The sequence below is a fragment of the Dermacentor andersoni genome, chromosome 2, assembly GCF_023375885.2.
Source record: "Dermacentor andersoni chromosome 2, qqDerAnde1_hic_scaffold, whole genome shotgun sequence".
NCBI lineage: Eukaryota > Metazoa > Arthropoda > Arachnida > Ixodida > Ixodidae > Dermacentor > Dermacentor andersoni.
Genome location: NC_092815.1, coordinates 92735211 through 92751322, shown reverse-complemented (window position 1 = coordinate 92751322; position 16112 = coordinate 92735211). Strand labels below are relative to the sequence as shown.

Sequence of the window (16112 nt, the reverse complement as noted above, 5' to 3'; positions counted from 1 at the left end):
CACGATTACCAGACACGGTGCACTGTTGCGTCATTGTTGTCGTTGATTGGCTGCGACAGAATGGGGCATTAAGAAGGTAATGAACGACAGAAAACCTATAGGTTGTTGGTGAAGTTGCTGTATGCCGTTCGCCTATCACGTCGACAACAATTTTTTCACTGACACATCGACTGATAAAACGGTCAATGAATCGTTTCCAAACAAATTGTAATGAATGATTACATGGTATGAAGAATAAAAAAAAAGACTCGTCACTAGCATAAATACCATCCATAAACATTTAGTTGTTGCCTTTTGCGTAGAACCAACTTCTTTTGCTTGATTAGTATCGCCGGCATTTTGGCAGGACTACTTGTATGCACTCTAGCAAAGCGATGAATGGAACTAGTTAGTGCGCGTTCATGATTCTGTTGCGCTGAGTTTTCGCACTGAAATTACCAAAGACGACAGCAGATTATTTGTCCTTCCTTATCGTGGTCTCTTATTCTTTCAGTGTTAAAGCTCGGTGCCACACAACCACCGACTTGTATACTAGCAGAGGCGGCAAAGTGAACTTTTTTTTTTTTCCGCAGCACTGCGAAATAATTTATAACGAAGGCGTGCTTTAATCTCTCTAAGATGTTTACTGCAATTTTTTTTAATCTGTGAAGGTACAGGAGTACGAAAACTACTAACATAGAGGATAATACAGCTTGACATTTCTGTCAAAGGTTTTCGTTGACGTTCAGCCACAACCACACGCACTCACGAACGCACAGACGAACGGATGCAAGCGCAAGCACGCTCGACGTTCACACGCACATATACAAATGGGAAAAAACCCGCACACAAGAAAGCACTCGTGAAGTGCGAAAGAAAAGAGCGGCCGGTATAGAAGATATCGGAGAACGTTGCGTCGCAGCGCCGACGATGACCAAAAGAGGAAACAGTCGCGGGCCAAATGCACGGTCTTGCCTGCGCATACGTCGAGCCGTCGGCGAGATTTCAACCGAGCGACGGCGGCAGCGCGACCGAGGTCGACCTATCTGCGGTTTATTTGTTGCTCCACGTGGGAAGCCCTGACGGCCTGTGAAAGATATTCATTCCTCGCTGCCGTCGGTTTATTATGGCCGCCCCCCCCCCCCCCCCACCCCGCTCGCTACGGAGACCCTGCCCACAGTCGAGCCGCCGAACGACGTCAATGGGAAGCGCAGAGTCAATGCCGCAGATGCTTTGGGCGCATTGCCTGATTTGGAGACAGAAAGGGGGGTTCGTCCATCTGACGGGTTGCTTTTGCGTGTGCGTTTCGGTAAAAATTAGATATAGGGAAAAAGAAAGTCTCGTCAAGGACTGACCTAGCCGAGTACCGTTTGCATTCGGTGGTATTGCAGAAATCACCGCATACATTTTAGCATGACGTCGCCGATGGCAAGGCCTTCGAAATAAAGGGAAAAAAGTTGACTCAGCATAAACGCTAACAACGGGCGGTAACCACAGCAGAAGTTGTCGTCGGCATGCTGTTGCACTCGAAGCGTAACCATCCTCTCCTTTCGCCTGTCCTCATTTGGTAGCTTTGTGAGCAGATCCATCGAGCAAGCTGACGTCACTGGTCGTGGCAGTGCCGCTCTTACTAAGTCTTTCGCGCTCCATACTCGTCACTTCAGCGTGCCATATAAAGGCGAATTTAGCCAGCGAGAACACCTGACTTCTCTCATCGAGATACAGCTTTCTCATCAAGGTTTCATCTTCCCACTCGGTGAAATCCGACAAGAGCGTCCCCCAAAAGACCCCCGTACATCTCTTCTGCGCACAGTCATCGACAGGGCACAGCTCACCGGCCATAAATGAAAAGTCGTATGGAAACGTCACTCTCACCCTCCCGTCCTCTTAGAATCCCCTCTACTCACGCGATCTACCCCACCTCCCAAATCCCCCTAACGGAGGCGAGAGCTTTGCCTGGTCATACGGCACTTGGCAACGCGGTCCAAACCCTGCACGCCACAGATGGGCGGGGAGCGTAGGGTCGGCGAGCCACGCTACAAAGCCAGCACTACCGCCCCTTTGCGGGTTTCGACTCCTGCTCCAGATTAAAAGCCGCCGCGGACCGTGGCCGCCTGCGAAGCATCCGCTGCTCGTTTAACAACCTTGTCCCGTCGCCTCGGACTGACGCCCTGGGCGTTTACTCGTCCCCCTTCTTGTTTTTGAGCCGTCGCCTCTATTTGGGGCAGAGATGAAGCAAACCGCGGCTGGCGTATTCCGATGCATCCCCGCGCGAATAACGTGGAAACGGCGCCGGGGAACCGGCGTTGGCCTCCTCTTTGGGGATGAAGCTCGTAAAACGGGGGCCCCCTTCGTCTTTCGCAATGAGTCCCTCCGGTACATACGTGTATAGGTGGCGCGCGGTTTCGATCCCCGTGCGCCTCCCGACTCGACGGGCGTCGACGCCGTTCGGCGCTTGGGCGTGCGGTGCAGGCTTAGCAGGGGTGGCGGCTCGGGCGCCAAGTCGCCGGAGAAATTGGTTTCGCTCACCGACACGGCGCGCTGAAAGGTGCTATATTACCGTGTGTTATACGGTTGTCGTTAACGGCAGGGATCTTTCCGCGTGTCTGGACGGGGTCTCGACTTTATGGCTTCGCCAGCGATGCCCGGTGGGCACGCGGTTTACTCCCTATTGCTTTCGTGCTGTTTTCATTTTTTTTTTCTTGTCTCTCAACAAGCTCTGTGTTCTAGTCACGTGATTTCATTCCTTTTTTTCTTTTTTCGAACAGCCGAAACGAGCAGCGATCCTTTCCACAGTTTACTGTCGTGCTCTTCGTCACCTGCCATTTCATTTCCGTGGGCCGTAATGGCTTTTACATTGGCGCTGGGCGCTGCTATATAGTCGCGCAATTCGAGTTCGCTCAGTTTCTTTGTTTGTTTTTCAGAAAGTATCTATGAGCACGCCTTTGAATTTGACATTTCAAAATATTGCAGTTTCGTCCTTAGCGCGAAGCAGTGAAGGGATAGCTGGCGCAATATTGTACGCAGTAAGCCTTGCACTGTTTCGTCTAGCATCGGTTGGAGTAAACACTCGAAAATGTGCGCGAGCAACCTGCTTTCGAGAAGAAGAAAATCTTCTTACCGAGTGTCGACTCTAGACCACATCCTCTTTGTTAGTGGACATGGCGCTTTTCGGTGATATCACAGACATGGGGAAGCAAGGAAGAAAGGAAAACCTTATTTGGTCCTGCAAGTAGTGATAATTAACCACTAAGCGGGCCGCTCCCACGTCGGGACCGGAAGGCCAAGCCTCACGGCCACGTCGTGACCCTGCTGGACAGCCCAAAATTGTTCATCCAGGTCCGGGCTGCGAAGTGCAGCCTCCCGCCTGGACGCATCTTTGATCGCCGAGTCTTCAATTCTTTCGCAAGACCAGAGCATGTGTTCGAGCATGGCTAAAGCATTACAATCTTGGCAATAAGGCTCTGTATACGTATCCGGATAAAACATGTTCAGTCTCCGTGGGCAAGGATAAGTACCAGTCTGTAGTAAGCGTAATGTAAGTGCCTAAGCCCTGTTTAGTTTAGGATGCGGCAAACTGTAAACCCTGCGATTAAGAAGGTAATACTTCGTGATTTCATTGTATGTGGAAGGGAAGTCTCTGTTCTCGGGGAGTACCGCCACGCCGTTGCGCGGGTTAGAGCGGAGGGTAAGATCTCGCGCTGCCTCATGAGCGGACTCATTGAGATTCGCAGGGGCTCCCTCGATCATACCAAGGTGAGCAGGGAACCAACGTAAGTAGTGTTGAGAGATCTCATTTAATATAATTTAAAATCATTTAATTTTAAAATCAACCTTAGCCACCGAGCCCTTCTCAAAGGCCCTAACAGCCGACTTTGAATCGCTATATACAAAAGGCCTCCGCCTGTCAACCATGGCGAGCGCAATAGCCGCTTGCCCTGGAAGACGCCATGGGGAGAGACATGGCGTCTTCTTCCTCTTTCCAATCCTTTAAATTCTTTCAGCTAAACCTCGGTGCGGATTTATAGATCGCTGCAGAACGTGGCGTCAGCTAATCATAACTCTTCAAGGGCACTATTCTCTTCTGCTGCAGCATTGGCAGAAACTAAGTATATAGGTGCAATTCCTAGGTGCTCGTGGAGCGCTCTCCTGTGGAGAATAAGAAAACTTCATTGTGAAGGTAACATTCCCCGGAGGCCAATCTCTCAGCGTGGTTAGGTGCCACTGCCTTTAAGGTCATAATCATAATTATCATCATAAAGTGTAGAGGCACGACTAGATTTCTTCTTCCCCATTTCTGTCTACCCTTTGACATGTTACCACTGGCTTCATTTAGCTTCTTTCACTTAAGGTGCTGACCTAAAGGTAAGATGCAGAACGTGGCGTGTGAAGTGGATCATATATATAGCAGCTAGCGGAGTGATTACGCTCTCCTGGTGCAGTGTTTTTCTCTGAGTACTGTAGCTTCAATGGGATCACTTTCATGTAAAACCTCCGAATACTACACTTTGTGGGACCGGAGTTGGAGTACACTTGCCGCACTGATAATTTTCTTGAATTCGTTTATTTAAATACTTTTTGCAAATCACTAAGAATCCTGCGACAGACACGGGCACCCATGGCGGACATCAAAACGACTAGGAGAGAGAGAGAGAGAGAATCAACTTTTATACTGAGCCCTTAGTAAAGGTTGGTGCGCGCTGGCACCAGATGGGGTGGAACCTTCTTCTCAGGTCCCATACGCGTCCAGCAGTTCCTGGCCCCTAGCCGCCAGCGCGAGCTGGGTCGGTAGGTTGGGGCTGGACAACAAGGTCTCCCATCGCTCTGGGGGGGGGGGGGGGGGGGGTGGAGGGGGGGCGTTCTTGAGCTTAGTGCACTCTGCAAGGATGTGTGCTAGAGTGCCTTTTGATCGCGCAAATGTACAGAAGCGGCAGATGTAGGCTTCCCCGTCCGCATCCGCAACTCAGCCGAATGCAGCAAACGATCGTGCGACGCACGCAAGCGGGGTCGCTAGCGCATCCCGTGCTCTTGCACAAGATGTTCCCAACAGAGCATGACACTTCATGCCCGTTTTGCAGACGATCAAAACGCTAGGGGAGTGAACCCATAACAGCTATCGCTGTAAAATAACATTCTACGGGCGGAGTTCTGGTCTTGTTGGTAAGACATCCTTTCAAGTGCTTAGCACGAAAGCTTTTGACGATACGGATAGATGACGATTGTGTGCGTTTCGCCAAGTATCCGCGCGAAGCACTAGAAAACATGCTGTAAAGTACGTTGAGCAGTATTAGAAAATTCCCCCTGGCTTCGGAAGCCAGAAAAACAATGTAAACACAAAATAAGGGTGGCGACGCCGCCTTGAAGTTCCCGCACAAGATCACCGTGACGTCATAAATTTTGACGGCTTCTGCTCGTCATATATAGCTGCGTGTAGTTAACTTCCTATCGGCACACTTGGCCTACATAACATTACATAAATGAGCCCAAAACTGAACTTAGCAAGTTTCGAGAACTCTTGCTGCGGCGAGCCAACCAGAACGCAAGAGGATACCTTGAAATCCGTGATGTCAGACATACGTACGGATTTGTATGTATGTAGATTGCACAGCAGCATGAAAAACTGCCGATACAGCTTTCTGTTGCTCAATACGGGCTACATAAAAGAGCTTTTCCGAGCGTGAAAGAAGCCCGCGAATACACGCAAAGTGACTCGAGCGGCCAGTCACGCGGCAATCCTGCGTGTATTCGCGGTCTTCTCTAAGACCCGGAAAAACACCTTTATGCAGCACGTATTGAGGAACAGAAAGCTGTATCGGGAGTTTTTCATGTTGCTCTACAATTTTCTCACTGATACTTTTCATGTAAATATAATATTTGAGAAGTTGATTAATTAATTAAGAGTACATATGTAATTAGGCGGAATGCACAAAATAATCTGAGAATCTCCAAGCGACGGCAAACAACATTACCTTGGTTCTGTCCAGCGACGTGGCATTTGCATATTTTTAAATCTTGGTGCATGATAGTTGGGACAACCCGTATAGCATGTGAAGATGCGTCTCGCTGTTCAGCCGCATCGCCAACGCGCGGCTCGGCTCTGCGCGCGCTGCTGGTTGCTGGCGTCTATTTGGACGGTGCTTTGGGTATAATGGAAGCCGGCTGTCCAGTCAGTGATAGTTCTTACGACCGAAAGAGGGAATAAACAAGGATGGATCAGTGGCCTAAGGTAGGAGTGAGATTCAGTGGTGGGGATCATAAAGTGAACAAAGAAACAAATAAGTATAAGAGAAAGAAGGCGTTCATAACCTGCCGGTCAAGCTGGACTCTCGCACGATCTCCCATAAAGAGTTCGCAGGGTTGAGGACGTAGTTCGTGCCTGCATGATGCCACATCCTTAATGATTATGTCTTACTATCGCTAGACCGGGCCAGACGGTTCTTGGGAATTCGGTCCCTGAGGCACCCTCTATGCGTAATCTCTTAATGCTGATCGCAGAGCAGCGAACGCATATGTACAGCGATGACACCTATGAGCACCCGTCCTTCTCTCCCGTCGCAGTGAGCCGCGAAAAGGCGTACGTGTACGGCGTGTCGGCTGCCGGCGTGGCGTACAGCATCACGCGGGCCTGCAGCAAGGGCGAGCTGAACGAGTGCGGCTGCGACAGCGCCATCCGGCAGCGCAAGCCGCGCGGCTCCTGGGAGTGGGGCGGCTGCTCGGACGACATCGGCTTCGGCGCCCAGTTCAGCCGCAAGTTCGTGGACGCCGGCGAGGACCCGGCCACGGCGTCGGGACTCATGAACCTGCACAACAACGAGGCCGGCCGGCGCACGCTGCGCCGCAGCATGGAGACCGTGTGCAAGTGCCACGGCGTGTCCGGCTCGTGCTCGGTGCGCGTGTGCTGGCGCCGGCTGAAGCCGTTCCGCGCCGTGGGCGACGCGCTGTCGGTCAAGTTCGACGGCGCCACGCACGTGCACATGACGCGCGCCGGAACCAGGGCGGGCGGCCGCAAGCGCCGGCCCCGGCTCCGGCCCGTGCTCAGGGACGTCAAGAAGCCCGGCAAGAAGGACCTCGTCTACCTCGAGGAGTCGCCCGACTACTGCACGCGCAACGAGACGTGAGTGTGCGCACGGGCGCTGCCTTCTTGCCCAACTTGTTTTATTTAGCTTTAGAGGGGCCCTGCGACGCTTCTCGAACGCGATAAGCGAAAACGTTCGCGATACGTGCACAAAGCTACCGTAGACTTACGAGGCAAGAGTGATTTCGCTGTATGCAGCAAGCAGCCAATAATCTCGCGTAAAAGACCGCTCACTCTTATCTGAGGCGTTCAACGACACTTCTATTGCACACCCTTGCAATCTTGTGTCAAAAGGAGCAGCGGCGGTTGCTAACGTGTGCCACCTGCCCTGCCACCGGTACATTGTGACTCTCCAGCTGGCAGCTTTGTCAGACGCCAACCTCAGGGTTACCATAAGTGCGCCACAAAAAAAAGGTCAGAAGAGAGCTATAGGCAGGGCATTGCTATATGCGGCGCAGCTCGAGCTGAGAAAAACGTTGTGTTGAGGAGGAATGGACAAGGTGAACATTGCGTTTTTCATAACTTCCTTATTTGTAGGCTCCTGTCTAAAATTACTGCGGGAATAAATTTTGCGAAAGGCACCCTACTCACTCCTTACGTTATCATTCTTCAAATAAAAATACCGCAGGGCCCATTTAATTAAGCGCAGAAAGCACGAAAGCGCTCGAGGTAGCACACTGGGCAGGTTTCTAATGTCTCGCGTACCTTCGTCCGTCTTATTTCGAAAGCAATGTCAACAAACTGCCCAACTGTCGACCTTGCTACAAGATTTGCTTCGTTTCCATGGGACGGTATCATCGAATAAAATGTGGCTCGTTGAGTTGTTTGCTTCTGGAGTTTGGTATTTCATTGATCCCCGGCCACCCTCACAAGTTGCCAGTCTTTATCGACGCTCTCCTTCCTGATCCGAAACATCGGGGTGTGGCCCACAGTGAGCCTTGTGTTATGTTTGTGGCCTTATACCAGACCTCAGTATTGGTATCGTGGGGTTCTCACCCGTGCTCTTGGGACAAAGGAACGACAATACAGTAGTGCAAGCAATCACAAGAGCATTTATTGCACCTTTCCTAGAATAATGTCTGCTAGCCGAGTTGCTATCCACAAAACATGCTGATGGGCGCGCGACAAATCGCGGAAGTCCGACTTACCGCGACCGGATAACGAGCGAGCCCCATGCTGGAGACCAACGCCTGGTCGTTCGCGTGTACGCTCACGCGAACGGTGGCGCGTTCGAACGATAGTGTTCGTCCATTCCGGGGTGGGCCTCGCGAGACGGTCTCGCAGAAGCATGGATCGGCGCACGCGCAGAACGTTCGCGTCGCTAGCCGAACCCTAGCCGTGAGGAAGAGCCTTCTCCTTTTTGAGCCCATGTAACCCCGCCGTTAGGTGGCGTTAGCAGAGCAACACTCGCGCCATCCCTCGTACTACGCTGCAAGCATACCGCCGCCGCAGTAAAGCCACGCGGCGAAGCCGGATTACAGGAGACGGGAGCTATGCGAGAAAGCAACATATCAGCGGACGCGTGAGAGTCCCGCATCTCCACAGTATATATGGGACACACCGATGAGATCTAGCCACGCGAATAACAGTTTTAACTTCAACGTGCACGTATCCCAGGTAACAATTTTCTATTGGTTCAATTGTATTATTGTGCAGTTCCGATTTTCAATATTTAGAGACATCAGAAATCAACGATAAAACCAGCTGTGCAAGTTGATTTTGCTGGTCAGCTACGTTTCACCTGGTATTGGCGCCACCGCTTCACCAAATGGCCAAGGCTGAGCCGTGCACAGAAACTCTTACGGCGACGTCTTGCGGCATACTCTGCGACTATGTTTTCTCTTCAGCCGGTGTGATTAACATTTCCTGCAATGTCGCAGATTTCTCCCCGCCAGAAGTGTCGCACAACTCAAGGACGTTTCAGCGCGTTTTGGTTGCCCATTTCGCTACAAGGTGTCGCTGTCCGCGCTGCCTGTCGTTGTCGTAGCCGTATCGGATGAGCGGTGCATTCGCATGGGTTTACGAGAGAGGAAAGCTTCACTGCATGGACTGAGGTGTGGGATCTGCGGAAGTGATGTTCAAATGCTGTGAATTGTAGTTGTTGCCGTAAGGATAGAACTCCATAAAACAAGAACTGTTGTGTGCCGCTGTTTTACTGGTTGTGTACGCGCTCCTCGTTGTATTGGGTCCGACGCACAGCCAATCTTCAACCAGTAATACAGATGCGCAGACGCTTTAATAGAGGACACTTTTTTTGCCTTGAAGTAATACACGCATAACCTTCTTTTTTTTTTTGTTACCGTCAGGACGATACTCGTCGCGAAGCCACAGATATCATGACGACACCTGGTGAAGTTGTATTAAGAAAACCTTTTGCACAAGTCTTGCTGCTACGTGTAACTTCGACCTGCTCATCTCGTTGCCTAATAGTTTCGGTAGTCACGTACAGCAACTTCTTCCAGCCCATGACAAAGGTTTGTCCTGATATATTGTAGCGTTTCTAAAGGAAGAATGTTAATTGCATATAACCTTACGAGATGCGACCGGGTAACGCGACCAGACAAGTGTTGAGGGGAGAGGGGTGTCTCTGCTATATACGTCCAACACTGTAATATGCTAAGAGCTCACGTCAATTACATACCCCAGTTTGAATAAATTGTGCAAGCATCAGCACAGAAAGCTACTGCGTAGTCATGAATGACGCACAACCTTAATAGTCTTTTGTAGCTGAGTATTCAGTTAGGGTGCTAATGAACGGACATGGCACACAGCGACAAGGAAACTTCCAAAAGAGCTCGCAGCTCTCACACTGCAGACAGACGCGCGTGTGGCCCCATACCTTACTAAGAGACGAGTTTTTCTTAAGAGGGGCCTATTGAGAGCACCTTAGCGCGACAGCAAAAAATTATAAAAAAAATAGGCACCGCGCATTCCGCAGCGACGAAAGAAAAGGAAAGAGAAGCAAACGAGGATTCCAGAGCTATCATCGGTTTTCATCAGACGCAACGCAATGGCCCGTTGACACTAATCCTTCCTGGGCAATAAGCAGAAAAGATTCGTCGATCATTGCTGTTGGCGGTCGAATTCCTCTCTTGTTTTGACAGGCCGATATTTATGGCATGGCGTTCTTTTTTTTTTTTTTTTTAGTTGCCAGCGAAGTTGAAATGGGAGGTAGGAGCGGCCAGAAGATCAGACGACTGGAGAAAGACCTTGATGTCCTTCATTGAACCCGTTTCAAGAAAGATGAAACAAAAAAAAGGAAAGAAAATAGCTATGCGCGTGCGTGCTGTGGCCTCAGAAACGTTTCAAAAGCTCAGAGGCGTGGCTTTACTGCCAAGGCATAACGCCCGAGTTCGAGTCATGGCTGCTAGTTTTGGTAGCAGTGATTTAATTGCGTGCACCTTGTAAGAGCAAGACGCGCCCAAAATATAAAAAAACGGGCGAGAGTAACAATTCGACGGTGTGCTTTTTCAAGTGGGCAACCTTGCGTACTGTCACTCTACCATTTCAGTAATATGTCGTTCTCAGCCTGCACCAGAGAATTACTACGCTCTAACGCTATGTTCATAGAAATCTGAAAGCTGTTTTATGAATGGGTGAGCTCGAAAGAATACAAGAACGCCAGCCGGTGGTAGGTGCCATGCTCTAAGCGTTCATTGAATGATTGACTTTGGTTTCTGGATGCAACAGTTGCTTAACTGAAAGGCACCAATGCAACAGTTCGATGGCTTTTAGTTATGGCTTGGCGCTGACTTTTCGTAATAGAAAGTTTGCGAATCTAAGGCTGCAGGGCAGCAGAGACAAGACGCGTGCAAAATCTGGAACCACTGATGCAGTGGGCGCCCATCTAGAGAAGCAAAGAAAGTGCTGGGATGAGCTCACGTCGAGTCACGACGACCATTACAGTAGCGATGACTCGTTGCTGCCGGAGTCGTGTCTTACCATGTGTCTTGCGTGTCGCAGGCTAGCCGTGCTGGGCACCACCGGCCGCTCGTGCAACAACACCAGCTACGGAATGGACGGCTGCCGGCTGCTGTGCTGCGGCCGCGGCTACCAGACGGTGGTGCGCGAGGTGGACGAGAAGTGCCACTGCAAGTTCGTCTGGTGCTGCAAGGTGCAGTGCCAGACGTGCAGGGTCACCAAAGAGGAACACTTCTGCAAGTGAAAACTGCGCGCGTCTCTTCCTCCTCAGCCTCTGCGGGGCGGCTCTAGTCCCTGGCACGCACCCGCCGCCACCGCCGCCAACCGCGCCGTAGACGAGCGAGGCAACAAAAGCCAGCCACACGGACGCGCGGGAACAGAAGAAGGGGGAGAGCGCCTTGTCGCATGCGTCGCACTCGATAAAGCCAGCGTACTACGCGGAAGCGCATCCGCGAAAGAAGCGAACGGTTCCAAGTCGACTGCTGGAGCGACCAATCTAGACTATCTTCACGCGTTGGAATGTGGCCTGGCCTGACGCTGAAGATATCAAGTGATCCGCAGACGGGCGGGCAGCAGGAGTGAACGTATGATGGTTAGGCTAGGTTGTTAACGCTGTGTAGTTTGTCAGGCACTGGCACAGCATGCGCGATGTACTATACAGGCGTACACACTTCCTGTCTGAAGCGTCCGATCAGTTTGTTTTGAAGCAGGGAAAGCGACGATTTAGTTTAATTACTAGGCTTAGGCGGACACTGCGCGCTGTGGTAGTCGCAACAGCACGGAAGCTATATAGTTTTTATCCCTGTATCCCAAACTTAGCGTCGCTTGACCGCTCCAGACATTAGTGTGGACGTATGTACACGCAAATTGTTCATTCGTAGGTAACAGAAAGCAAGGGAACCAGCACGAAGTACGGCAAAGCGGCAAAATTACGGCTTACGAGGCTACCATGGCTTTGCCTCCTGGATGTCCTCCGGTATTACAGGGAACAGTCTTCGTCAAAAAGTAAAGAGCACCGCGCTTAAGATCAGGGCTGTCATTGGGCGATGTTGTCGGTTCCCTGTGGTCATCCTCCTGCGCTATAGGGTGGGGTGAATAGCTTTTTTTTTTTCTCCCTCCGATAGAATTACATTGCACTGCAACAGAAGCCAAACCACACGGCCTAGTGGCGTATAGCTGCAGTCACGCTTACCGTAGCGCCTGTACAGCGTTAACGGAGGCGTTATCCAGAGGACATCATTCTTCCCTCTGTGGCTGGGAGCAGAGGAGGCTCGCTTCAAATGCTGAGTGGTGTAGCTGTAAACGTTGTCTTTAGAACCGAGTCAACTCTGTATGAAAGAGCGCAACTTAAAGGAGCACCGAAAGACAGCGTTTAGATCAATCTGAAGTCATATATGGTTGCTAATAATGCCCAAGGTGTATCTTTTACCGAGAACAGAGCATTCGTATAATCGAGGGAGCTGCGTAAACGTCGGGCAAGATCGGCACCACCGCTGTCAAAATGCCGGACCACATCGCGATGGCATTGTGCGTCCTTTCAATGATTGTGTTAGAACATATAAGAAAATGCAGTTTGAACAATTTTATTTATCTTCCCCACAGAAGAAAGTCTGCGTTGCGCCGACATTCGAACGACGTACCTTTATCGGCCTTCACTGACGATCCACTGTGCTAAGTTGCGGGTTTCTTATCGACTACGTCGTCATTTAGCTGACAGAAAATGCAGCGACACTCTCGGAATGATAGTCTATCAGTGTTTAAGGGCAGACCAGAACGGTATGTTACCTTTTCGTAACGCTATGTTCACCCTTTCGTCGGGTAAAGAAATCCAGCTTATAGGCCGATAAAGCGAAGGCTGAAACTTCCTTCATTGATGCAAGTTGGGCTTGTTGGTGACTTGTAACGGCAGCAAACGTAGCGCTCTGAAAACGAGGACAAAGAAGGAACTACAAACAGTTGATCTAGTCCAGTGTGTCCAGCTCCTCGTTTGTACCTCACCGCAACGCAATCTCTTCTTTGAATTTCGCCAACAAACCATATCGCCTATACGGCTTCAGCCTGAAGTCACAAATATCGCGGTACTTTCGCGTATTTGAGTAATTTTGGCGCAGAAACAGCCTCAAACATTGCAAGGTTGTGTTTCCTTTCATCTTTTGTGCAATGTATCCCTTAAGGAATTCAGTCAGCTCTGTAAATAAACAAACTCTATATCCTCGGCCAGACGTAGCCACAAGATATGACGTCACAGGAGCTGGCGCGAGAATTACAAGGTGGCATTACCACCTGTATTTTGTTTTGTATAGTTTTCGGAAATGCGAAGTCTCTGTTCTCTGTAAAAGTTGTCTATTCGGTACTCAAGAGGAACAATTTAGCAATTTACCTTTATCCCCCTTTTAATGTTCCACCTAATACTCGTAAAATTCCTTCCAAGCTCTCGCTCGCGGCTTCAGGCGCTCACACCGTCTAAGCGAAAATCTGTTACGTCAGGCTGTTGCTCACTGTCTTTGGTAGGTTAGTTTGCTTTCTGCAGGATACACCGCGACAACTCTGGCAAGGCGCGCGCGCGGGAAAGGTGTTGTTGCAAACGCTTATGCACAAGTAATCGTGTCCAGGCTATCTTTTTAAAGTGTTTTCTTTGCAGAAGCCCAGCGAGAAATCATGCTTTATGTACATAATTTCCTGCGAGATCCGGACTATGGCTTGTAGAATTGACGGTGGCGCCAATCGTGCCATTCCCAATGAGGAAGCTGAAGTGAACAGATGTAGAAGATGGAAAGACGCCACCCAGCTCCTGGCCAATCGACCCTAGCGGTACGCGAGTCGTCACCTGCGAGAAAAGCAGCTTCGCCCAGTGTGCTGCCAAGAAGGAACCCTCCACACAAATACACACCGAAGCGGTGAAGTCGCCGTGGGCGCCTTGGACACCGCCATAGCCATTTCTTCACTCCCTCTTTCATCTCGCGTGTGTGACAGTGCATCGTGCATGGACGCGCGCATAAATAATGCATTAGTCAAGACGCGGCCTGTTGCGCGGTTGTTTTGTTGCACGAACCCGTCTCCCAGCAACTTTCACCTGGAGATCGTTCGGCCATTGACAGCTGCCATGGCAAACAGTATACTCGGTGTTGCAGGACAGGAACAATGAGTTTATTTTTTTTTCTTTTTTTTTTATTCCATTTTGCCTGGTGCAAGAAAAATCTGTTCGGAGCATTTTTAGCACTAGTGCGTCGCTTGCGTTATGTATACTGCCCTTGTTCAGTAAGCATTTACTGACCTCGATCTGTGAATGTTCCCAAAGAACGTGTCGAAAAAGAAGTCATGGGCTGTATTATGTGTGAGTTCTTTTCCTTCGATTATGTTCTTCTCTTAACATCCGTAACAGCAAGTGGCCAATACTAGTGATAGCGAAGGCTTGGAGCCATAATAGCCAATGATGAAATTAAAAAATAATGGATAATTAATAGAATTCTTACATAATGCGGCCCAGGACTCATTCTACTGCGTTCTGCTACTGCATTCTACCACTCAAGTGTAAATGGTGTGCTACAAGGAAAAATGATAAAAGCAAAAAGTTGCGTACAAATCGTCACATGACGGCAACGAGAATCGATAAACCCACGTATGACGATTCATAAGTGTATCGGCTGTTTCAGCGAACACTTTCAAACTTTAAAAAAAATTGTCTGAGGGAGATAGCACAACTCTAGTCCATGAGCTGGTCTACTCGAAGAGGCGGACATTTCTTGCACAAAAAATTGAAATGCATAATCGATGAATTAACAAAAATTCGCTAATTAAGTTTTAACTAATTACCTTATGGTACATATTGCAATTTAGAAATTCTAGCCGTGGTGTTCGCAAGGCGGATCCACTTGGAACAGATTCTCAGGATGGCACCAATTTTGATACATTAATTCCCGAACTTTGCGGAGAAATGCATTAGCGTTCCAATTACTTTTGTGATTCAATGCATAAAGTGATGTTTTGTTAAGAAAGTAAGCGAAACGACATTGCATCTTTACCGCCAGTTTGGCAGCACATATCTCGTCAATGGCGTCATCCACACAATTCTTTTCAAGTGGATCCGCCTTGCGAACTCCCCGGCTAGAATTTCTAAATTGCAATATGTGTCATAAGGTAAGTAGTTAAAAACTTAATTAGTGATTTTTTGTTAATTAGTCGATTCTGCATTTCAATTTTTTTTTGTTGCAAGTAATGTATGCCTCCTTGAGTAGATCAGCTCATGAGCTAGAATTGTGCTATCTATCACAGGTTGTCACAAAATTTGAAAGTGTTCGCTGAAACACCCTGTATGTGTTCAAAACAGAGCAATGGTTAACGTAGGTACACGTGCTAAATAGTACATTTCACCAGTGACGTCCTTTAGCATATGACTTGCATTGATGTCCACTGCAGCCACCGTTTGTTGTCATCGCGCTACGACTCAAAACAAGCGTTAACCGCTATAGAAAGAAAAGCTCCGTGCGTTTCCAGCGACCAGCAGGGCTGTCGAGACGAAACCAACTTTGGCCGACTTTCGCTGCCCAGAATATTTACTAATGCTGAAAGTGTTCTCCTTGTAACTGTAGATGCGATAGGAGCTTTCAGTACATCGTCAACAAATCGTGCATCTTTCATTTCGTAACGAAAGAGCCAAAAAGTGTCCGGACGGCTTCTTGCCCGCCATCTTTTTTATCTTTATGTACGTCCACTCCCCATTGTTCCCAGTGACATCGTTTTAATTTAAGAGACTCGAGGTAACAGCAAACTCTCATAAATGGCGTCGACACCATCCCTCCAACTGCACATTTTACATTTTTCGACCTAATCAAACGAATCACTCCACTTATTTCTAGTGACTGTAGAGGGAAGACCAATAAAATCGCAGATCATAAACTATTCATTCCTATGTGTTGTGCTTTCCTTGCAAGAACCGTTTCTCAGTGGAAACGTATTTACTAATTAGACTGGCTGGTGCATCTTGCAAAGTGAACGAAGCAGTACAATAACAGGACGAACTTGAATACATAGATGAGTCGGCAGTTCCTTGCCAAACAACTTCGTTTTTATTTTTGATGAGAAAAGCAAGAATGCTCAAGGGAACCTAGGTGAATGTAGTGCCATGCTAGAGTGCACA

General features: G+C 49.2%; 1 protein-coding gene across 1 annotated transcript in view; it reads left to right on the top strand.

The window, feature by feature from the left end:
* The window catches only part of LOC126542042 (protein Wnt-4-like), a 66107-nt gene extending 50229 nt beyond the window's left edge, over window positions 1-15878 (top strand). Inside the window, exons 3-4 of the mRNA XM_050189014.3 lie at window positions 6538-7093; window positions 11018-15878. Coding sequence (XP_050044971.1) covers window positions 6538-7093; window positions 11018-11219 — 758 coding nt within the window. The 3' untranslated portion in view covers window positions 11220-15878. The remainder of the gene's footprint in view (window positions 1-6537; window positions 7094-11017) is intronic.
* Window positions 15879-16112: the final 234 nt, after the last annotated feature.